This window comes from Corapipo altera, unplaced genomic scaffold, assembly GCF_003945725.1.
Source record: "Corapipo altera isolate COAL_440 unplaced genomic scaffold, ASM394572v1 2b, whole genome shotgun sequence".
In the NCBI taxonomy this organism is placed as follows: domain Eukaryota; kingdom Metazoa; phylum Chordata; class Aves; order Passeriformes; family Pipridae; genus Corapipo; species Corapipo altera.
Window position 1 is genome coordinate 15,177,449 of NW_020884874.1, and position 26,359 is coordinate 15,203,807.

At 35.1% G+C, this 26,359-nt stretch overlaps 1 protein-coding gene across 1 annotated transcript in view; it reads right to left on the bottom strand.

The window, feature by feature from the left end:
• Positions 1-26,359, bottom strand: part of LOC113941233 (triadin-like) — a 69,646-nt gene that overhangs the window by 26,166 nt on the left and 17,121 nt on the right. Inside the window, exons 2-4 of the mRNA XM_027632394.1 lie at positions 12,601-12,810; positions 6,080-6,127; positions 688-828 (exon numbers count right to left, since the gene is read on the bottom strand). Coding sequence (XP_027488195.1) covers positions 688-828; positions 6,080-6,127; positions 12,601-12,810 — 399 coding nt within the window. The remainder of the gene's footprint in view (positions 1-687; positions 829-6,079; positions 6,128-12,600; positions 12,811-26,359) is intronic.

Here is a 26,359-nt window from a genome sequence, read left to right on the forward strand (position 1 = left end):
GTCTCCAAACACCTAGTGAACATTCAGATCTTGCATTTTTCTATGTCAGGTATTTTATGACCTTTTGTACTGCCATTAACACTTACACACTCAAGTATTTGAAAGCTTGTGGCTTCTTTGGGAGTTATTAAACTATAAGAATGAACTCTGATCAAATTTTACCAAGCTCTCCATATTTCATCTTTTCTGTTTCTCAACCATATGAGAGACTGGCTTTCTACTAGTCATAAATCTTATTTCAGAATAGGATACCCAGTTCACAGACTCACATGCAGCAGCCTATTAGTGTTCATATATGATGCTAATGTAAAAAGCTCATGAACATATTTAAAAGGTAGAAATTTGATGACATGTAAAGTTTATGAACAAGCAGATAGAATTCAATTTCAGTACATGTTGCTTTTTAATTATATTCTGGTATAGCCAAATTAATGCTCTTTACTTTAAGATGTACTAATGGTAATATTTAATTCTGACAGCTTTTCTGTAATGGTACATTAAACATGAGATGAAAGCTAACAAAGAGATCAGCTTACTGATTGGAATAGCCAGTAGATGCTTTATGAGCAACAATGTTACTTTTCATTTTGTTTGACCTTGTCTGTGAGGTTAAAAGCTGAGTAGGCCAGCATAACACGTGTAAAACAGCAGTTAGAGCAGTTACAGAAGTCTTTACGTTACAAATACCTTCATCACTGTCGTCATCATCATCACTCCATACGATGTCAGACAGTAAAGAAAAAAAGCCATAAATCCAATCAGCGGATTCTTCCAGTGTCTCATGAATGATTCTCAGTGGTTCTGTGCTGAGCTTGTTAACAGATCTTCCTGAGTGCAAAGTATAAAACAAAAGCGGTTTCAAAAAACCCAACGAATAACTCCTTCAATGATAAAAGTTAATCTTCATTTTATACAGGACTAATTAGACCACCTCTTTTAACAGAAATAAGGATTGTGAATGTTAATTTTTATTATTAGAGGATTTGAGGACAGCTCTCCTTCCTGTGCAAGACTGGTATAAGCTGTATCCTATTGCACTTGCTATTTGCAGAGTGATTAGGGACTCAGTGTACAATTTGGTCTGATGCTGTGCTCCAGGCTCTGGCTCTCCTTCTGAGGCTTGGTTGGACAAAGTATAAAAGTAGATTTGCTTCTAGCTAACATTCATTGTTTTAGATAAGCTCTTCCTTTCAGCTGCTTTTTTTTTTCTTTGAGTCAGGTCCTATACGTCTTGATGCCTGTTTAGGATTCAGTGCCATCAATTTCCTGCTCTTCATATCACGTCCCCCTGAACCTGTTCCCTTACACAAGTTCTGACTAAGGAAATTGCTGAGTGCTGATTTATTTACTTTGTTTATTTTCATTGTCTTCATGAATTGAGATGTAGAGATTTAATTTTTTCAACTGATTTGCCACAGATACTCTTCTAAAGCATTAACCAGGAGAATGAATAACTAATTTAGTCTATTAAAAAGTAAATCTATGACCCAAAACTCACTTCATTCTAATCTAGAGATGCTGAGGAGTAGAAGTCAACTAATAGAACGGACATGACCAGAAGTGTCTTAGCATAACAGAGGTTTTGATTCACAAGCAGGGATGGTTGAATTTGGACAACTGCATTGATTTCCACTGTGGATACCCACCCTCCTTTTATCTACTAGTTGCTTACAGAGGGCTCAGTTGTTTTTACAGCCACAGGCTTTTACAGCCGCAGGGAATACAGCTGAAAACTAAACAAGAACTGGTATCAATTTATTTGAATATACTCATCTATCAAGTAGCAGTGCAAGAACTGCTTCACAGGTAGCAGAGCTGTCCCCCCTGGGCAGGCAAGGGAGATGCTCAGAGAAGAGCAAGATCAAGAGCAGAGGAAATTATTCCAACCACCCCAAGGCAAGCCATCTTTGCTCATGAATCAGTCTTCAACATCATATCCTGGTCTTTAATTCATGACATCTTCATACCCCACTAAGAAAAGGTATTAGAAATTGTAAGTCTCTGGAGGCAAAATTTTCCGGTCATACCCACACTAACAGGCCCAAGTTGCAAATCCTGTTTAGCACATGAAGTTTAGAAAAATTGGTTTGGAGTTGTATAGATGACACTTTATTGGTCTTTGCAAAATGAAATTTTGTATTCAAACAGACACTGTGATCTCACTTGAGGTCTGATGCAAGTGGAACAGGCCTGGAAAATTATCTCCTGCACAGATCTTCTGTTTAACTTGTTGTATTTCCAACATTTTTTAATTGTAATGCTAACAGTAATGATGTGTCCTAAAATTCTGAAGAACATGACAGCAGCTAATGCTAAAGTGAAAATTGCAACTGATTAAATCCATGCTTTTAGCTCTACCCACAACTTGGACAACAGGTTCTACTAGGTCCCTCGTAGAACAAAACACACTAGAAAAAAAAGAAATTAAACAGTTCTAGTGGTAACAAGTGCAGAGAAAGATTCCATTTATCTCAAACACATGCAAAGAAAGTCAACCATTCCCAGGAGATTTGCATATTCTTGCTTCAGGAGTGAAGATGAAAGAATGCAACAAAGTTTGAGTTTGATATTTTCATGTAATTTAATTTCTTTTTTTTTTTTTATTTACAAATGTCCAACAATGGAATAGTATGATGAGATTTTTTAAGATAGTTTTGCATTCAATATATTCAGACTGGATCAGCTGTCTTCTGTCCAACTTTTCATTTCTTAGTAAACCTTAGAACACTAATTATTTTAAAATTAAGGTCACAATTTTCTTTTTTTTTTTGCTAGCATATGTTATATAGTGTGTAATATATAATTTGTAACTAATCTATAGCTATAAACTATAATTAATAGATGACATATCATCTATAAACTACTGTGCTGGGAGTAGAAGGGGCAGGATCTTGAATTTAAACTGTAAAGAGCTTTTATGAATATAGAGTATTTCTCAGACAGATACAGGCTGTGACGTTCTACCTTTCACTGAACTTTTAAGTAGCGACTGAGCCAATTGTGTCTCTTAGATAACGTAATAAAAAAATTACTAAATGCCTGTTGAAGGAGCAAGGAGGGGAAAGGAAGTAAATGGATACTCATGAGGTTAAGCTTGGGCATGAAACATACAATTAATATTGAAGAATTTTGTTGACAGTATGTAATTTCCTTTCATCGTGGCTTTAAGTTTAGATTATCCTACCTAGGCAAATGTACCTGAACTGTTATTGAATCCCTGGTGGTTTCTAGACTCCCTCAAAAGCTAATGCGGATAAACATATTGTGAACTTCTGAAGGCAACTCTCTTGCTTTCCTCTGAAATCTTTTTTAGCATTATATGAATTCATTTCCAAAGATGTCAATTTCTTTCCATTGACTAGAAAGGAAAGGAAGCCTGAAAAATAAACACGGACATGACATCTTATTTTCATATGACTGAGGTATGTGTCATGGATCCTCTTAGTGATGTTATTTCATACTTAAATCTTATTTGTCATTTTACACTTAGGTTAAGCACTTAGATCTGTAACTTTACATTCATAATTAATGCCAGGTCAGTATAACTATTCACATTGATAAATTATTTACATTCTGCAACACTGGTGCCAACAAAAAAGCTTGGCTAGAACATTTTATTTTGTCACGATTTTTTATTACTTGGTACAACATAAGAGATGTTTTGTGGATCAGTTAAAGTTTATCTGTACTTCTGCTAGCATGATCACTGATATGAGAATAATTGTTTTGCCTTTTCGTTTTCAGTGGGAAGTCAAAACTCTAAGTCCATAATCTTCTGGAAAATGCTGAAACTTGTAAGAGTTAAAGCTGACTGAGAAAGAATCCCAATCAAATTGAAGGATATTGTATGTTACTTTTCAACAAAACCTTATTGTAGGAAAGCTCAGTTGTAGAAAGTTGGAGAAAGCTTTTTATCCACTATAGATATCTACATAACAATTTAGAAGCTTGTTTGGATTTTCTTTACTAAAAATATGCAAATTTCTTTAAAATAATTTTCTAAGAAATAATTTTCTAAGAAATAATTTCGGACGTGCTGTAGGTATTTAATACTTCTAAAAACTCCCTATATAAGTTGAAGCTGGCATATCAAATTCTTTGTAGCTCTCTAGCATTATTGGTACAGAAACAGTAATTTGATTAAAAATGTGAAAATAAGAATTCTGAACAATTACTTTCTTCATTTTTGAAATCTCCTTGGCTCACAATTTTAACTCCAATTGATTTGAAAATTGAATTCATAACTTTAATGATAATTAATATCTCACACTTAACACAGCTCCTTGAAACTAACCAATGACAGATTTCTCAAGTCCTGCAATTGGTCTTAAGTGTGTTCATGGGATAGAAGATAATTTTGATAAAGTGACAAAGTAACTTCAGTAAAATTGTGGTATGTTTGAACAGAAGAATGTTTTGTTTCATCAGAACTAATAATGGGTCCTTTAACAGTGACTTTTGGAAACAAGAGTTGAGTAATCACATGGTATGATTTACTGTAGTGCCTCAAGCAAATTTGGTTATGTTTTATGGTCTGTGTCATCTATTCCTATGAAGTGCACTACAAATAAGTGACTACTTGATTTATCTGTGCAAATTACTTCAGTAATTATTCCAGTCTTAATAACTTTACCACAAATATAGTCCCCTATAAATCTTTTTTGTTTGTCAAATTGTTAAATACAAATTCAGAGTTCAATCTATGCTAAAGTGGCGCTTTTTTTAATCAACTACAGCAAATTAGTTAATAATTGTTAGATTTTCATCAATTACATATTTTGACTTCAGTGAATTGAATGCAGTTAAATTACAAATGATGGTAATTATCTGGTGTAAAGATTGATCTATGAGATATAAACTACTTCATTGATACTGACAAGGTACAGCTGATGAAGACAGAATTTGTGTCATGTTTGATAAAATACAAAAGCCTAACACTAGTTTGTGATAAAACATATCTTATTTTTAGTAAAAAATAAAATAGTTAAATATAGAGATCTAGATTTTAATTCAAAAGTTTATATCTCTTAAGTTTAGTATTAATATTACTTTATTTCTACACCGTGAATTAAGATACTAAACTCAATACAAACTTAAAATCTTCCATTATTAAAATTCCAGTTTATCAACATAGCTGTCCTTAGGTCTTATCTTTCTGTTTCAGAGACTAGCATTTTTTTAGCACTAACTTAAGCACCAGAAAAAAACTTGGACAGGTGTCATTGAAATATAAATATAAAAATAATTATTTAATTTTTATACTTATAAGTATATTGAATTATTGCATATAAAAACAATACCAAAAAATGCAGACTAAGCACTTCCCAGTAATTTCCATTTTATAAGTACTGATATTGTAAATATGAAGACTACAGCCTGTAGTCTAAATCTTCTCTGTCTCTTTCTAATATCCGCCTTAGATAATTGTATTGAGGTCAAGTCCATAGAGAAAACCTCACCTGAAAGTGGACAAAGAAGTAGGCATAACTAGAACCTACTCACCAAAATTTAGAAAAAAATTCACAAACTGTCATAAACTATCAGATAATTTCAGGTACTTTTGATATAACTGTACACGTGGACAGGAGTGTATGTTTAGGATATGGCTTGATTTGGTCTCAGCTGGAAGGTTTTGATTTGGTGGGTAAGACCCTCATCAAGTGGCTTTTTCTGAAACAGACAGACATTTTATCTAAAATAATTTGAAACTTTATTTTTTCCTCATTCTATGGGTTCAGTTCTCTGACTAAGAACACAGATCTTAGCTTCAGGTTAAAAAGCTGTTAAGTAATTGTACAATGGCATTTTTAAAGGACATTTAAAGTGTAAAATTAGTACCTCAGCTTGACACAATTTTCTGGGAATCTCCTGACTGGAGTCAACTCTTAGCAGTCAGGTCTACTTCAAGCACAATGTGAAAATCAGGAATAGGCTGTTGCAATGAACTTTGCAGCCCCAGCCATCCAGAGTTGGGGTTAGCTGAGAAGCAAGGCTGCCACATCCTGACACTCTGCTTCTGCCCATGCTTTGTTATCATCGCACACACGTATTCAGAACACTGCAGGCAGAAGGTCTTTACCAGGTGGTAAACAGGGATCATCGCAATGTTGTGAATAGGTGTCTATAGCTGATGGCAACAGGATGAACCCCAGAAAGGCCAATAAAAAAAAAGGAAGAAACACCATTAGCAATAATGAACATTGTCAGCTGTCTCTTGGTTAAAGGAAGCACTTAAGGAGTGAAGTGAGGAGTTTTTTTAATCTCTGTGGGGCTGCTGTTATGAAGCAGAAATTGGAGGTCATTCAAAAAAACCCAATATGATCTAGGTGTAAGATAATACAGTATGAATCAGAGCAATGTGAAAATATGATTGAATAAGATACAGGTATTTTCACAATTTACAAACAAGTTCTATTACTGAAAAGAATAAATCACATACAGTTGATTCTAGTTGAGTTACTTCAATTTCTTCAACAGCAAATAAGCAAAGAGTTGCATCACTGCAATTGTTGCTGAAGTGAATTACCGTTTTGGTTTGCTTGTTTAAAATTAAAAATTTCACAGATACCATTATGCACCTGAAATTTGGGTTGTGTTTTTTTCCCATTTAGCATATTTAAGCATGAATTCTCCTCTTAAATCCTTCCCTATTCATGGAGACAGTTTCTAAAATTTCATATTTTCAACTTCATGACCTCATGAAGTTTGATCTATCACAATTTATCACCTTTATATGCTAGACCTTTTGGGATGAATGCAGCACTTGCAGCACTACAATACTTCATAGGCTGTCATTCTTTCCAGTGTAAACTCATTTTCTAGGGATTTATAACTCAGCTATGAGATCTGCAGAGTGAAACATGACAAACCAGATGTCATCTGGCCAGCCCTTCTTTAAACTGGAATTTGGCTTAAATCTCTTTAGTTGTTTTTATCATTATGAAAGAGAAAAAAATATTTTTTAGGTTTTGGGTACATTAGTTGAAGTCTCGTATAATTCAATTAAGAATTTCATTAAGAACTTTGAAATAGATAAGCTCTTTAATCATGCTTTGGATTGACAATTGTAAATACAGTAAAAATTGTATTTCAGAAGACTATAGCACTGTTTCGATAAATTCCAGGCTAAGAGTTGGACTTGATGATCCTTGTGGATCCCTTCCAAACCACCCTACTCCGTGATTCTATGATTTGCCTAGGGTTTTGTATGTTTGAAAAAGAGACAAAATTATTTGTTCCACTAAATTTTCTGGTGCTTTAAGCTAAGACAGAAGTTCATTTTTTTCCTAAATAAGTGCAGAGGTATTATCAGTTTTAACGTTGGTGAATATGTTGTAAATATAAGAATATATATAAGCACACTTTTTTTTGCATATCTTAAAATTTCCAGTGAACATGAGCCCAACAGGATGACTACAGTGAGATAATATTGTAGGAGAAAAATGTGTGTATATATTCCTAATAATGATTATCTCACAAAAAAATAGACAAAAAAAAAAAGAAGAAAAGAAAAGAAACCCAGTAGAATAGCCATATTTTGCTGAATTCCATGTCTCCTAATGACAATGCTCTGGAACTAGCAGGTTTTGCACCTTACAGTTTTACTGTGAAGGAGGCTAGGGAAAATAATGTCCATGTTGGTGATAAAATACAAGTGGTTTAGAGTCATGTTCTTTACTTTTGTGCATCTTTTTGCTCCAAAATACAGATTTTCATGTGACAAATGGTTCTTAATTTTCATTTGTTTTCCTCTGCTGGAGAATAATAATAGGTATATTCTATGCATACTATCCAGGGCCAGCCAAAACTTTCTGTGATTACAAGGCAGTAATAGAAATGACCATGAGTTCAGGCAGAGAAATGGTGCCTTCAGGCTGTGTTTTTCAGAAGCCAGTATGGGAGAACCCACAACAATTTGGCCAGATGTTCTGCCATTATCTTAGAAAGAAAAAAAAATAATTAAAGAAAAAAATTAAAGACAGTATCTAAGTGGATAGGAGCTTCATGCCTCCATCTCCTGTTAGCTCCCCATTTCTATCATTGGCAGGTATTACCTCCACAGAGATCTGCTTTGCTTCAGGTGTCTAAAAAGCCTCTTGATGGCTGAGCAAAACAAATTATCCACAACAAAGAGCCTATTCTTTTTTTCATTTATGAAAGCAGTCGTGATAAAATGCTAAGCTCATCCTGCTAGGAGTTTGTTTTCTATATTTTCACTTAGATTGTTTTGTGGGTAATTTTGGGTTTCACAGATTTGTTGAGGTTTCATTAGGTTTGGTTTAGTCTGGCCTTTAGGTGACTGGCTAAATCACTATCAATTTTCTCTGAATATTGAACACTCTGAATCTGAAATTAGGATGGTGTTAATTGGTTGTAATTGGTCACAGAGATGGCAGGGAATTTTGAACACTCTATTAGCCCATTACCAAATATGAATTCCTGGGTAATTAATCTTTAAGACCAAAATAATCTTAAAATATTTAGTTACATTTACCAATTAAAATATATAATCCAGTTATACATACAAGAAATGTATGAAATATATTCTTGAATTATGAAGCCAATTAACAAGGTGTATTTTCTAACACAAAGGATGGTAGTAATAAACTGTTGCAATGCACACACCAAAACAATTTTTTTTCTGCATATCTGAAGATATTCAAAATATATGAGACAATTCAATGTAGTATGATACTTATTGCATATTCATGCGCACTATGTACTGCATAAGATTTTTGGTTTCTTATCTCAGACTTTTGTATTGCATGTCACCTTCATACCACATTACAAATATTTCAGTCATGTTTATAGTTGTACAATACAGCATGATAGGAATGCAAGTTTTCATTTCTTTCCTCAAAGGAATGAGCATAATACACTAAAGCACAACACTGCAAAAATTGAATTTCCTTCTTCTGGGTAGATAGAACTGGGGTGAAACTTTCAACACTGATCTAATTTTTGTCTCATGCTTTCCTCAAAATCCAAAGCCAAAGCTGACTTGCAGGTTCGATCTCTGTTCTAACCTCTGAACAAACTGATACATAACCACCAAGGAGGCATAGCTTTACACATGCAACCTGTAACACCAGTGTTCTCCTCTTATGATATATTTTATATCATAACCAGCACCTCCTGAATAATACAGAGTACTATAGTATTTACAGTCAATCATGTTCTGGACATGTAAAATTACACAAAAATATATTGTAAATCTTTTTATGAGTGAAGCTTGAACTCATGTAATCTGACTTCAGTTACCTGAACCTTCAATTTTTTTCCCGCTTGGCCTCCCTCAGTTCTAAAAGCTACTTTTCAAATACTGAGTAAAAAGGCATCCCACAAAAGTAATTTACCACATCTACTTTAGGATGAAACTAAGCACCGTTTTTTCATATAGTTATTTGCGGGACAAATTTCATCCTATATAAATTGTCAAATTTCCCAAACTTGATAGTTTACTTCTAAAAGAACGTGAAACCGTAGTAATCAAAAGCAAAATCTATGGGTTGACACTCTAATCACAGAAGGCAGTGTGAAGTTCATACTGATAAATTAAAAAAATACATTAAGAGATAAATAGACTAATACTATATGTCTTGTTGGAACCATTTGTCTTTCAGATAATGAGATAATGAGATAAAAATTGTTAATTATTGAAGGAAAACAATGCTCCAGTTTAAAGTACTTTCTACTCTGCTGATGTGTTGTGCTTCTACTGACCTCCATGACTCTGTGTGTTATCTAGGTAACTCATAATTTAGGGCATTGCACTTCCTTTATTGCCCAGAGGCTAGCAGCTCTGTAGTGTAGTCAGGGGGACCAAATCCATGTATATTCCTCAGCCACACAGTTCCCAGGCAGGTTTACTGTGTCAACCTACTCTTGTTTTCTGCTGCAGTCAGTCCTATGCAGTGGAATTACTGCTAACAGCTCTGCTATGGAAACAGTCATTTCTGGCACAGAAACATAGTGGAAGTCCCTGGTGGGAACCCATGGATGAGAGTCTTCTGTTATTGTAGCTCTCCTTCAAAAATCTGCAGACTGCTCCTAGGCCATCCCTCCCTCTCCTCTTCTCTAGACTGAGTTTAACTCTCTCAGCTTGCCTCATTCATATGCTATGCATACTTTCTAAACTTGAACTTCATGGAACTTCAGGTAGAGAAATGGGAAAGAAATTGAATGCACTGACTTATGAAAGGCAAGTGTTCTTTGAGGAAAAACACATGGAATTTTCCGTGTTTTATGGATTAAAAAAGTATACAGTTGAATATATTTTCTTTGGCATCTTTCATTTGCATTTGAAAACTAGGAAATTAATTTTAATCATGCTTGCAAAACTATATTTACAGTCCTGAAAATAACTATTCATGCTTTTTATCCAGGTCTGATTCTTCAAAGAACAGTGTCAAACTCAAGAGAAAATATCACTGGGTTTTAGATTTAAGGAGTCACTTATATATGCTCCAAATATGCTCCAAATTCTACTTTCTATGTGAAAAGAAGGCAAAGGGCCTCCTGTGGAGGCAAAGGGCCAGGCTGTCCAAAAGTGAAAATCATTCTAGTATTAATAATGACAGCCAGGTGATTCTATGTGAAATCTTCAGCTATTTTAATGGATTTTTTATAAATCAGTGGATTCAACTTGAAGTAGGAACTCCAGAAGTGAAACCCAAGGGTTATGGTCAGAGCTACGTAGCTATTGTTAAATTTATGTAAATACAGAAAACAGTGTAATACATCCTGGTCTAAAGAAGTACAGCAGTTTCTTCTCTTAACTCTTGACCATTGAGACCTGATTTAAGTGTTGGCTTAATAATCACTTAATTACTATCATTGGAAAAGAAAAGAAATGAACTCGTAAACTCAAAAAACTAAAGTATCATCTCTCAGAGACCTCCACAAAATCCAAACTCATCCTTCAGATTAAATATTATTTTTTTTCTACATCCTGGTCTGAAAATGTCAGTTTCCATCAACATTGGTGACATTTAAACTCATTTAGTCAATATAATATGAGCAGAATTACATCTTAGATGCTTCCTTCAGTCTCCAGTACAAATTCTTATTACTTAGCATTACCCTGACTTGCATTACCCTGACTTATATATCGAACGTGTGTGACTTGACAGCCAGTTCAGGAATTGCTTAGTATAAGAGTGTAGTCTCAGTTATGTTCTCCTTCTTGATTGTTCATATAAAATATATTAAGAACTTGACTAATTGATTGATTGATTGATTAATGGTTAATATGGAAAACTGAAGCAGAATATGATAGTTTCTCTTTCTTGGTTTCTATATATGTTGTAGTATCCAGTGTGTGGTGTCCAAATTAAAATCTGATGTCTATATTGGAAAGATCTCTAAAAAATAACTTTATGTTTTGCTGGAACTCAAGTGATGTCCTTCTGAAAACAAAGACAGAGGAGAAAAAAAATTAAGAAAGTTTTGTGGTACATTTTCTCCACATTTCAAACTCTGTGACATCCATTGATCCAGGATTGGTTGGTTTCTTTCAAGATCTATCTTTGTCTCAAAAGCTTTTTAAGTAAATCTTGAAGTTAATATTGATATATAGCAGGACAAAAAAAAAAAAATCTATGAATTTATCAGTAAACTAATAAAGTCCAGGAAATTTAGTCCAAAACATCAACTCAATTTGTTTTGAATTAAAAGGTTGAAGTCTGAATTTCAATTCCTAGTTAATTATTGTGACAGATGTGATAACTTTAGAGCTGGAGCTCTACTTTAAGAAAGAAAAGGACTGTAATCATTTGTTTTCTGCATCACACACATGTTTCCCAGTTGTTACAGGCTGTTTGTTTCATGTAAGTTTTACTGCCTTAATGTCTTGCTGATCATTATACACCCTTTGCAAACATAGGTAGTTAATTTATTTTTCATTATATATAATTGTCAGACAAAAGGCATAAAAATTCTATTCCCTGTTGCTTTTTCCAGTTCCTCAATTAGAATCACAGTCCTTGTACCACCCGCTTTATTTTCATCTTTGCCCTCATTAATCTATTTGTACCTTTAAACTCGATCTTGTTCAGTCAGCTTGCCAAGTCTTAAACTAGGCTAGAGTTATTGTCTTATTGAAGACAAGGATGTGACCTAGCTAATATTAGGAATCTGGTCCTCTATGCTTATGGTTTTTGAAGATCATTTTTAGGGTTAGCATGTTTAGAAATTATCTGCATTTTTCTAGTCATTGAACTAGTGTAAGCAGATGTCAGAATACTTAAGGCAACTATTAAAGGCTTTATATTTCAGAAAATATGAATTAATTAACTTTATTTTTCTTGAAAAAATTTATGTAGAAATTGAAAAATGGAAATCTGACTATACATGCTCATATACATATTACATTACTGTCAATATGCATAGTTTTGAGGATGAAGATGGGCTGCAAAATGGAAAGACTTAAATTGTAATAATACATTTTGACATTTCTTATATCTTCTCTCTTGGTAAACTCAGCAGAGACACTATGCTGTCCCCAAAGTGAGACACATGCATAACTATGTAATATACATTCCTTAATAAATTTTAAAATTTTAATATACAAGGTGTCAAACAGAATATGTTGAGTTTTACCTGCCAAGTCTTTGTAATCCACCAAGTCAAACATTACAATAGCTACTGCTGACCAGGTAATAATCAGAGCAACAACGAGAAGCCATGCTGCTGGTGAGCTGAATGTTGTCACGAGGTCTTCTGTAACTGATTTCTTGCTGACTTTCATGGATGATGAAGGAACGGATCCATTCTTACCATCTATTATTGTTGTAGTTGTAGACATATGTCCTATGCAAACAGTCAAAGCAGAGAAAAGTCAAGACAACTTGGAGCCTAAAAATCAAGAATATGAATATTGTTTTGAAATTGCTTTATAATAAGAATGTTTAAAATAAATATAAATATTGCATTATTAAAAAAAGGTTTTGCTCTTTCTGGAAGAAGGTTTTCCTCAACTGGGCCTGCTTTTAGTAAAGGTAATTTGGGAACAACATGATGAAACAGCCTTTTGGATTTTAATATGACATTTTTTAATCTGCCACAAACAGGTACAGACCTAGAAGAGTGATTGATGAAAGCATAAAATAACATTACCCTATAAAGGACAATCTTGTTAGGGACTGCAGGTCAGATTCTCAGGTGATGTGATTAAGTGTACTTCCATTGACTGTGATGGAGCTAATGTGTCTACCACTTGAGGATTGGCTGGAATTCTGCTGTCAAGGACACGTATCACTGGTAGTAGAAATATATCTAATCCATTTAATCTCATAGAAACACAAATTATTTACATGTGCAGTATCCTTACAAGTTGTGAAGAAGCTTGTAGCTGATTTTTTAATATCTTTGTTTGTGGAATTTTTCACTAAATGAAATAATCTCCTAAGAAACAAGCATTACAGTGCCAAAGCGGACTAAATTCCAGAAAGTATAGGTTTGGTGCTAGAAAACTGGTATGAAGGTGAGTACTACTTAGCTAAGTGAGCAGTTGACACACATTAACTGTTTAATGGACATCACCAAAAGTGAATTAATCTACTTCTTCCCAGGGTATTAAAAATGTTAATTCTGGACACAAACAAAAATTATGGTAACTGAAGTCTGAGCACATTTGAAAGTTCTCAAATTAATCTTCCTCCTATAGGATAGTGATAAACTAAACAGTCTTGGTTGGCATTTGTTTTTCATTATATGCAATAACAATAGTAAAAATAGTCATAACACTACAGTCAAAACTAGTAGAAGACCACAGTATCTCCACTAAGTTTAGTTTACAACATCTACTTTTAAAATATTCAATTACATGTTACATATATTCTTGGTCTGGTTGATGAAACCAACTTTCATAAATTAATTTCAATTATTTCAGGGACCTTTGCTCACACAGACACCTAAAATTTCACTTTTGACATAGAAAATGGCAAATATGCATTTAGAAACTATTTCTGGAGCTAAGGTACGGGTTATTGAAGACTTTCAGACATTCACCATCACAACACGTGTGTAGCTGTCTCTGAGAATTACAACACTGATATTCTTAAAGAAATACATGAAGAAAGGTTAAGATGTTTAATATTACCTGTAGGTACATACACTTTTCCCTAAAAAAACCAAAAAAGTCTTCCAATCCTTGTGCTAATGAATACTGGTTTTGTTCCTTTTTCTGTAGAAAGTGAAAACAATATTCCAGGGCGATATTGAAATGACCTCTATGTGTCTCACATAAAACTATAGAACTGGGAAGGAAAATTTTGGTGTCAGAAGTTTCCTAACTCTTAATCTGTCATATTTGTAGAGTTTTCAAATTCATACCCCAATGTAGTCTAGATTTCTTTTCTTTTTATTATTATTATGTAGTGCATTGTGTTAGTGTGTATTTCCCCTAGCTCTACCTTTTAAGCTTGCCTCTGCACGAGCATGCTGGTACTGATCCATGCCTTGCTTTAAGCCCCAAAAAACTGCTCTGCTAAACAGCAGTGTTGTGTAAGCAGAACAAGATTGGCATATTACATGCTTTTTGTAACTTATTTGAAATTTAGTCTTATTTATAGAATGTGTATTCTGTTTATAAATAACGTCTATCTCCTGGGATAGAATGTATGCAATTTTTTTAAATATTGTAAAACCATCACTGCTTCCATTTCTCCAAAACATTAATTTTAGATCAAACATTTCACAGTGGGAAGAAAAATCTGCCAAGTGACAACTAGCAATAAAGATCAGCTTCCTAAGTCAAATTCAAAATCGATAGCATTTTGTTATCCAACTGCATACAAAATGCAGGCAATTTGTGCAAGCAACAGGTCATAAATGACACATTATGCATTTTTTCCCCTTGGGAATATCAGTCAGAGTTTATGATGTGTAAAAGAGAATAGAAATGTACTGTCTCATGTCGACAAATCTGATTAGTACCACAGCCTGTCTTCAAGGACATCCTACTGACAGATATTTGTGCAATTATAATACAAGCAATTAAAACTCTGAGTGTGTACGCAGACACAGACTCACAATCACCAGTCAAAGGATCATTCCTCTAGGTCTGATTCTATGTAAAAATAGTTCCTTCCTATTAAGTATACCTAACTTTTCAAATTCAAACTGCTATGTGTCTTCTTTGGTGAAGAAAATAGTTACTGACAAATTATCAATCAAAGTAAAGCTGCAGAGGTAAAGCTCAAGTATGCTAGAAGGTTAGCTATGGCATGCTTTTGGCTGTTGATGTAGTCAAGGCAGATTTCCCCTTGAAAACTTAGGATTTTATACAATAAAATTACCACTGTTAACATTCATTGAAGTGTGAGTGAACAGCTATTGATTCAAATTTGACTGGAAGTCAAGCTAAGAAAACTGTTGTTATACTGCTAGAGGTTCCCAACGCAGGTGTTTGCAGTATGATTCAGGTGCCTAAGAAAAATCTCCAGTGTTGTTATAGATGCTTTATGATATCACAGACATCCTCACAGGACTGGCAAGCAACATCTACAGGGTAAAGATCTACTCCTGAACTGCCTAAAAAAAAAACCAAAACAAAACCAGACAGGATGTCCTAAAGCACTGAAAATAGAAATCAAATTTTCATGTTCCTTGATACCAATATAAACAAAATTGGCTGGAGGACTTTATCTGATGACTCCTGAGAAAGATATTTTTTACTACTACATAATCTCAAGTAGGATGGATTGTATATCGATACCATCATCATTTCATGACTCCAAAAAGAAGAGGCAATAACACCAAGATGACTGCCCTCTCCCTTACAAGCATTTTGTTACTGTAGTACCTTGGTGCTGGCCTCATGCTTTTTTCTGCCTGTTTCTTGCTTTGCAGTGCCTAAGTGCTCTGTTCATTTTTATCCATCTCCTACCACTACTAACCTCCTCCCAAAACCTGCAGTATTGGTATTTGCACAGATAGACAAGTAGAGAAAAGGGGACACATACATGGGCAATATTTCCATCAGTTCAGCCAGTAGTGATCCTCCTTTTCCTCAGAAAAGTATCAAAGTTAGGCAGAGCTCCTGCCCAAGAGGTCATTGGGTCACCACGTGCACAGTGGGGGAATGAGAAAAACAGGCATTTTTGTTGCTTTGAAATCACCTGATGGAGCCTGCTGAGTTTGACTTTTACAATTAACAGAGCTCATTCAGCTGCAGGTTAAAATCAGATTCCCAAACTTCCCCAGGCATCTTTGCTGCCCATATAATAAACATTTTCTCTCCCAAGACAAATTTCAATGTCTGTATTACAGCCAACCAGAATCCAAGTCAGTTTATTTTAGATGAACACAGCAGTGGACCGAGTGATTCATGAGCAGATCAGTTGTCCCTGCTTTGGGGGAGCAACATCCATCATAGGAGTGGAAGGTGCAGCTGAAGGCTGTTACAATTTCAGCCATCCAATTTTAATCCACCACCACATGTCTGCCAGAGCCTCCTGGCACTTTGGGTTGTGATTGCTATTGATTTTCAATGAGGATGGGAACTTTTAGAAGTTATATATACATTTCTATAAAAAGATTACTCCAGGGATATATACCTCTGACTGCACATCACAATTTCTCATGCACACAGAACTACCCCATCAGGTCACAAATGTCACCTTTACATCAACAGATTGATTTGCTAAATTCCAAACAGTTAAAACTCAGAGATTCTTACTATTCCTCTGGTTTCAGAGTTGTCACTTAAAATACAATCTGAAGACCTATAAGGTCTCGTAAGTATAAATAAACCTTGACAATTGGTGACAACTTTGAGTAAAACATTGTGTGACTTTCAGAGTCCAGAGTGAGCTTGTAGTTCTGGCAGCTTCGATGAAATACCCTTTGTATTTGTGAGTTGAACTCTCCTTGAGGCATAATAAGCATAGGAGTCCACGGTTAAGGATGAGTGCTTGATTTTGCAGTTCAGCACCTTTTTACAGTTCAGGTTTACCTATATCTTCCATTACTCCAGTAGAAAAACAAAACAGAAGAAAACCTCCAAAACAAACAAACCTACTCCATTCAGACTCATTCAGATGTAAAAGAGTAATTTTCTCTATTTTTGTTATTTCACAACTCTTTTGTGTATAACAGTCTTAGTTCGCCAATAGTACAAAAAAAATTAGGTAAAATATTTAGTGTGCAATGGCTTTTTAAGGCTAGGCATTTTAAAAGAAGGCTAGACACAACACTGAAAAAAGAGGTTGTTCCCTTTTAAATAATAATATTGTTGCTACGGCAATGCAGTTAGGATGTGAGAAACCTCAGTGCAGTCTGCTCTTAATGAGAGAGTAGGTAGCTTTTGACTTGTCTGTTCCACTCCCCAGATGAGCTCTCCAATAAATAAGCTAGAGAGTATTCTGGATTCAGGTCATTGCTAGCTCCTCTTTGACCTATTCCACTTCAACTGGAATATTTAAATACTAATTAAATAAGCAGAAAAGAGTAAAACTAACTGTGTAAATTGACACTGTGTTAAGCACTAGCTCAGGCCTTGGGCTTGAACCTGGTGACTTTATCAATCCACCACTGTTGTGATAATGCAGGCAGGAGTCTCAACCTACAGAAAGGAATGTACCACAGGAAGAAGAGGATATGGGATTAGAACCCTTAAGTGAAGAACTGGCCAATGGATATATGATAATCTGATGCATTTTTTCAAGCACAGCACATCACCCTTAGTGAGTCCACAGACCTGCAGGTATCACAATAATCACACTTTTCCCATGCGGGGCAAATGATTTCTACCAAAAGAAAAGATTACACCTATACCTCAGGTGATACTTATGCCTGACTGTGGTATCCTCCTGTTTCAACCTCTCTACTATGGTTTCTTCTCCCTTGTCTTACAGAAAGGAAAAGACAGAATATCTGCTGTGGTTAATAGTCAGTAGTTTACAATAAAATATCAGTAATAATACTTTTTCTTAAAGCAGTCTTATGACTTTTGTCATGCTTTTTGTCTTCTTTATATGCTTATCTGAAAACAAAATTCTGAGCAGAGAGAAGAGTTCAGGATCCACTGTACACAATTGAATAGACAGGCTCTACCATCTTATCTGGCCAGCACCAGAGGCCAAAGATGCAGATACTGAATGACGAGTAACAGAATGCAGAACATTTCAGAGGAGGAAGATCAAGAGGAGTCCAGCTGGTCAAAACCTCCAAATACTGCTAAAGTATGTAACTACAGCGGATTTAAAACCATTTCCTGTGGATGATCTGTAGCTGTGGTGAACTTGAATAGATCAGAAACTTAGCTAGATCCACTAACACAGATCATGATTTCTATTGAACATGCATGGAATACTCTAACACTGACAGAGAAGCAGATGGGAACAGGGAAAGACAACTTAAATAGGCAAATGCAGTTCCCTTTGAAAGCTCCTCTCTGTCACAATTACCTGTAAGAGACTCTGTGAGAAGGGTAGGAATCTACAGTTCAGCCCAGAAATGGGTGATGGGCACTTATTGCAGGTCTTCTGAGTATGGAGAAGCTTCTACAACTTTTGAGTAGAAATGTGACAATTTTAAGAAAAGCTAATTTATCTCAAGCATAAATCTCTTGAGATGACTGACATCCAGAAATCTCTTCTCTTTTGAATCATATTATATCCCCATACATATGAATAAATGCAACTCAAATAACTAAAGGGAATAATACATAAAAGGAGCTTCACAACTGATACTACAATTTACACACTTTTAAATTCCCTACACAATGCGTTGAAGGGTTACTCTACTGTTTATGCAATAAAAGTGCAAAGAGAAAAACCTCTCAACACATATGATGCATATTGGCAAATGGCAGACTTTAAGGTAGTTTTTCTGCTTAGAAAACCAGGATTCAGATTGTGTGTAAGGGAACATATGCAGATTTTTTGGTGACTGATAGTTATAAAAATGTAATATTCTTTATGAAATGTGGAAAATAGGGCTAGAGATTATGCAGCAGCCAATTCTACATGACAAAAGAAATAGAATAGAGATTATGGAATATGGAGAGGATGGTGCATGAAAATTAGCTGAATGATTGGATTCAGAAAAGGCACTTATAATTACATATAGTGCTGTGTACTTTTTTAATTTCCTTTTCTGTTATTATAACTGTAATGGTTTTATTTTTGATCAATAGAGAGCATCTGATAATTTAAAGAAGTAAATTGCATTAATCTTTCTATTCATTCTCCAAGAAATTATGTACACCAATTTCATCGATTTGAATAAGAAGTTTGTAGAATAAAAGGTACATTGTATCAAGCCATTTCATTATCTAGTTCAAAGAAACTACGTAGTTCATAAAGTATCGGTAAATAATACTAATAGCAGTACTACTGCTACTAAATATTATGAGGTGAAAACTAGAAGTTATTAATGCTGTATTCTGATATGTGATATATATTTTGGAACAGTAATAATTATGGTTTCTTAGGATACTGTGGGGGGTTGACACTGGCTGAATGCTAGGTGTTCACCAAAGCCACTATATTACTCCCCTCATAGGGGAGAGAAAATATAATGAAAGGCTCGTGGGTCAAGATAAGGACAGGGAGAAATCAGTTGCCCACTCCCATCACAGGCAAAACAGACTCAGCTTATGGAAATAAGTTTAATCAATGAGAATAGGTAATGAGAAATAAAATCTAAATCTTAAAAGTACCTTCTTCCCAGTCCTCCCTTAACTTCACTTCCAGTTTTCTCTACTTCCTCCCTGCGGTGGCACAGGGTGACAGGGTATGGGGGTTGTGGTCAGTCAGTTCATTACATGTTGTCTCTGCTGTTCCTTTATCCTCAGAGGGATGACTCCTCAAACTCTTCCCCTGCTCCAGCACAGAATCTCTTCCACAAGAGAGAGTCCTCCATGAACTTTTCCAGCTTGAGGCCTTTCCATGGGCTGCAGTTCTTCATGAACTTCTCCAGCATGGATCCCTTCCACTAGATGCAGTCCTCCAGGCACAGGCTGCTCCAGCATGAGTTCCCTGTGGCATCACAAGTTCTGTCAGGAGCCTGCTCCAGCATGGTCTTCCCATGGAATCACAGCCTCCTATGGGCACCCACCTGCTCTGGTGTAGAGTCCTCTAGAGGCTGCAGATGGACATCTGTTCCCGTGTAGGACTGCAGGGAGACAGACTGCTTCATCAGGGGCTGCACCAGGAGCTGCAGGTGCCTGGAGCACCTTCTCTTTCTTCACTGATCATTTTCACTCTTTCTGGTTAAAGTTACACAGTTGTTCCCCCCCCCCCTCCGTTATCCCAGAGGTGCTACCATCATCGTGATGGAATCAGCGTTGGCCAGTGGTGGGTCCATCTTGGAGCTGTCTGGCATTGGCTTTGTTGGACATTGGGAAAGCTTCTGGCAGCTTCTCATAGAAAACTGAAGAAAACTATTTAACTAATATTAATTAGAAAACCTCCATAGCTGCATGATCAGAAAATTACTTTCTAGTGGTGTACAGACAGATTGTGATAGGGAGCGGGCAACTGCATGAAAGTAAAAAAGACTTTTGAATAATGAAGATACAGTCTGTGACTCAGGAATTTTCTTTATTTCATATCCCTGAATGCTGAGCAAGTATTCTGGAAGGGCAAGGGTTAAGTATTTAATGTCTGAACTCAAAACTTTTTCCTCAACCAGTGGCTGCTGGTGAAGACAGGACAGTACACAAATTGGACCAATCCTCTGACTTGTTGGCTTGTCCTATATTGTTGACATTTTTTTTATCAAATAATACCTAAGAAATATCAAAGAAAAAAATCCATCTTAAAGAGCATTTTATTTATCTTATTGTTTCTCCAGTGCTCTTTATTTTCAATGTTACTTGTATCGAAACTGGATCTTTTCACTTTAAGAACCTGCTGCTGATAGCCTACTTGCAGTCATAATGCTTCCCTTGCGATATTACAGTCACTTCCATGTCAATATATTGTGAGGATTATGATGATTATAAATGGGAGGGAGCAGACAAAGAAAATAATATTTTAAGAAACCAATCTACTATTTTTGTGTAAGTGTCCTTTATAATAAAAAGGAGAAATATAAAATGTATGGGAGAATTTTTTTTCCACATGGAGCAATTTTACAAAACCAGTTCTCAAGTGCTAGTGACTCTAAACAAAAGAACTATGGAAAACTCAGAAACTAAGTTCCAACATTTTTAAATAAGTTTCTTACTATATTTTGCTTTTTCTTATGTAATGCATCATATACCTGTTATAAATCACTTTTTTAAATAATAAATCAGTGGAAGCACAGCAGTTCATCATACTCCAAGAATGCCAAGTCAAAATGATTTCAAACCCTTGATTTACATCTATCCAAAATTATTTGTATGCATGTATCTGATTTTTTTTTCCTGAGGACAGCTTCAAAGATTGCTTTGAAAATACTTTTATGTATGTATAAGATTAGTTGTACCTCATGTAATAAGTTGGCATATGTGGTTAACTCGTTGCCATGCAGATTCAAATGATGGATTTGGACCTTTGCTATACAACAGGAGTTAGAATCCCCTGAGGGCAACCTGGACTTCTCCCCCTTCCTGATCAAGGAGAGAAATTCAAGTAGTAGAAATCAAGGATATTTTGTCTAGAAAAGCTCAGAAAGGGGAATGGGCTAGTAGGGAAGAAAGTCTTCTACAGCTGGAAAATTAAATTAGCAACCAGTGTAACCAAGAAAAAAAGGTCTTCAGAAGATTTTAAAAGGAATAAGTATATATAACCATGAAAAAGTCTCTTTGCTCCGATAAGATTTCCCCCGAGAAAAGAAAATGTCTGCTTTTTCAGGAATGCAATATTGGGTCCTGTAAAAAAAATACTAATACCTGCTATTAGTTGTTCTGGAATAGGCCAAGGTATGAACTGTAGTATTAGATAAATTACATATGAAGAAGAGGAATTCTACCTCTTTGTACAGATGTCTTGAAACAATCTGAGAACTTCAAGGAGGGGAAGGGGAAACCAGTTTCAGCCAGACCCAGGTTACACTGTGCTTTAAAATACAATCAGCAGTAAAATAAGTTAATTCCCTCTCAACTGACTTACATTTAACCTTTGACTTCAGAGGTCTCAGTTAGGTCAACAGATGTCTGCAGGATCTAGGAGACCATATCCCATAGAAAATTCATACAAGATGATCCCTAAATCACTTGGAAAGCTGAACTTCAGAGATTCGAAGCTGAATTTCTCTCCTTTCTTTTATGTTTGAATTTCACAGTCTAGTAGAGCATTCGTCTATACTTCGAGTTAAGCAGAAGAAAACTTGTCTCATACCTTAGCAAGGAAGTGTAAAAATGTCTTTACTCCATTCCAAAATTCCTTATAAAGAATATTATGCTGATATGACCTTTAACCTTCTGATTTATGGAAATGTTTCCAGTGTGTATATGTATCTCAATGAGCTTTTATATGATTCTGATTTAAGTACCTCAGACACGGAAAGGATTAGTAGTTAGGTAGTAGTCAAAAGATCTTCTTTGTTAGTCTTATATGACTGATTGTAACCTCTCTGCAATAATTCATACCTGAAATTACTTTATACAAAATAGTAAGGGAAATCCTAAAGACCAAATTTAAAAGACGGCAGGTTTTATTGGGAAATTTTACAGATCATTTTACTTACAACTCAATCATTTTCTGTAGTAGTTTCTTGAGAACTTAGCAGACCACAAGGGTGGACAATAATCAAAATAGAATAAACTATTTTATAAAATCAAAGCTGCACTAAGTACAGTTGATAAGAACAAGAGAAATGCCATTTACTTCAGTATAAACTAGATACCAAGTATGGTAAAGGGACACTGAGCTGCTTCCTTTCCAAAAGGCAGAAGACTTTACCTTTTCATGATCTGAAAGTTAGACATTTAAAATATTCTCTTTGAAATAACTCTTCAGTTTGATATGTTTTTTAAATTGTCTTTTGGAAATGTTGAGATTTGTTAAAAAATCAAATGTTTCATTACCAACTCCTCAGTATGTAGATGGGATAAGAATGTAACTGAATTCTGAACACCCTGAAAAATCCATTATTTATTTGGATCCATACCTGAATTTTTTATTGATCTGTAGTAATACCTTCCCTTCTTTGAAAATAAAATGGTGCTTTAAAACAGTAAAAAGTTTTACCTTCTCGTTCATCTTAGAAATTTGACATTTCAGAAGGAGATGCCAAATGATATTTAGACACACTCCTGAGCTGATATAAGCTGAGAGGTACATCTTATCTTTTAAAATGTCAAAATGAAGGTTGGAGGAAAACGATTGCCATTTATCTCTAAATAGCAGGAAACCTTCTGAAGCAAAGCACTGTATGCATTCCCCTTGTTATTAGTTTTTGGAAACTCAACTCTACACATCCTTGAAACATTCAGAAGGAATTAGAGAAAAACATTGACTTATTTTTTTATTATGGAAGAAAAAAATCTGTTCCCATCTGGGAAATAATGAGAGTCATAATAGATAGTGAAAGTTACTAGAATAAATAGTAGGTTACAAACACCTATCTCCACTCTGGACCACTGTATCAGTATAAAGAGACTCTGTAAAGACAATTCCAGATCTGTGTTTCCCATGGTGGAACTACTGTTTCCCTAAAATACGTGTATCAAGGAATGATTAATAAGATTATTTTATTGATTTCATTTATTCCAAGTTAACCTGACTGAGAAGGTAGGACCAACTTTATATGTCTTAATGGACTGATATCTACAGACTCTGAGAACAAAAGAAATTCTGACAATAATTCAAAATACTCTCTACAAGTTATGGTGCCAGTAGTGTCTCATATTGCAAGTCTGTCAAGTTTTCCATATGGAGCTACCCAGTCACAGTAGACCTCAAATATGGAGCTCACCACATGCGCAGTTTAAATGTAAATATCATGAGTCACATTAAGAAACTTGGTCACAGGTGTCTTACCAGAGACAGAAAAAAAAAGCATTTTTAGCAAGCAGCAGAAATTACAAAACTGAGTTATGCAGTGTATATATATATATATATACACATATATGTACATATATATATATATATATACACATATATATATATAAAAGACTTTGCTAAAAATTGGAGACAAAATTCCTCATCTGACAGAAGGGGAAAACTAAAATTAGTGCTTGTGGCAAGTCAGTCATCTATGTCATTGATAGATTTCGTCTGTAAATGACAGTTTGCTACAAAACTGTATTACAGGTCATGCTGCCTGTGAGAGAGAAAACTGAAAGAGAGCTACTGAAGAAAACTGTTATATGGTTTATAAAATAGTATAACCAATTTCACAAGAGACAGTTGTTAGCTATGGTAAACAGATGAACCAAGGTCTATCTTGTCAGGGATAATAAATATGAGAGTATGACATTTGCATACTTACAGAATAGCTAAAGGCAAGTCCACTGCATAGGCATGTAAAATACTAGGGAAACAAGGTTTTCTGAAACTTGTTGTTAAAGTTATGGTCCTATCAAAATATAAGCACAAAATCCTTTCTGATGTACTCTTTATATTCAGTGTGTGTCCGCAGAAGAAAAGAATTCTAGAACACAGTGTAGCCATTATAGAAATGGTTCCTCTGAAGGATTGTTTTGGATTGTTTTTTTTTTTTCTTTTCTGCTTTTTTTGGTCTGACAGGATCCTTGGAAATTATCCTTTCAATTTTAGGGCGCAAAAGGGCTCTTGAACTGACACCAAGGAATATAATTCAGGGTTTAGGTAAAAGTTGATGATGTGTTTCATCATTTTCTTTTTGCAATAATGATTCCAAAAATTGCAATTTGAAGATGAAGTATGATGTTGATAGACTAAATTAATAATGTCATTCATCTCTGATCTTTATTTGGAAATAGGAATGTTGTCTACAGGCAGCTGAGACACATAGACTATGCTGTCACAGTGAGAACAGTTGATCTCTGTTGAGGGTTCATATTCACAACACACCTGTCATCTAACATGTATTCTGGAATCCTCAAGAGCTGAGAAATCTTTACACTGTCTTACAAAGGTTTTCCTAATAGAAGGTTATGCCAGATGATTGCATCTTAGAGGATATTATTTCAAGTTAATATTAAGTAATCTGGAGAAAATTGGATGTTTTTGAGACTACTGAGACCCATTTTAAAATCAAAATCTTAATCCAAGTAAGAAAAAGTCAATGTGCCCTCACTTACACTCATTTCTGAAGCAGCTATGGTGATTTAGCCATATCTTAATCCATTTTATTCAGGATTATACCCTGGCCAAGTTTTGGAATGTGTGAAAAACTTGTCAATTTAAGTTTGAGGAGAAAAGATCACTTCATGGTATTCATGTACATGTAGAGAGTCCTAGGTGTCTTGTTTTCTTTTCTCTTTTTCTCCTTATGTAGATATTTTTGTCTCCTCATCTACACACAGAAGAGAAGGAAAACTAAGAACACTTAGGATTCTTTGAATGTTACCTGAGGAAAAAACAAAATTATTTCAGTAGTCATATCCATTTTCTGCATCCTTCCTTCCGACAGCCCAAATCAATCAACACTTGTCTGCAGAACAAGGTCATGACCACGTTTTAGAAACTGTTAGCAATAACTGACTAAGTAAATTAACAACAAATGGGACTACTAATGAATCTGTCTTGTACCCATACCTAAGTCTGGAAAACTTCTAATATTGCCAACTATATTACAAACAAACAAACCCAGAAGAGCAGCTTCGAAACATAATGAATAGCCTAAAGATTGGTTTAGGGACTCCTGCTTCCGTGACCTGGATATCAGGTCCCAAAATCTCCTCATCTATTATAAGGGGCTAGAGATTTACCTGCAATTCAAATTTTCCTATCACGTCTCTTCAGATCTCTGCAGAGTAGATGAGATATAGTAATAAGGATCTCAACTGATCACACAGATATGAGATTCAGGTCTCTGTTTTATCCTAGTGATAAATGCTGAGGAGTGGTTACCTGGCTACACAATTTAGCTCCAGAAATTGACCCATTCTCTAGAAATATTTCTCGCTAGAAAGAGAGATATTCATGTAGCATGTAAAATAAAACTTGAAATTATGGGCAAGTCTGGATTAAAATGTATGCACAAGTAAGTACAGTTCTGTAACTCTCCACTATTGCTCACCTGAACAAATTATGAAATCCAAATTTAGCCTTTGGATGTCTGCTACAACCTTGTCTTGCAAAAATGAATGGGTGAAAAGGAACAGAATCACAGAATATGTTGATCTGGAAGGGATCCACAAGGATCATCAAGTGCAACCCCTAGCCTTGTACAGGACCATGCCCAAGAGTCACACCATATGCTAATGAGTATCATCCAAATGCTCCTGGAACACTTTGTGTGCATTTAAAAAGGCTATTTGCTTTATTTACAAACT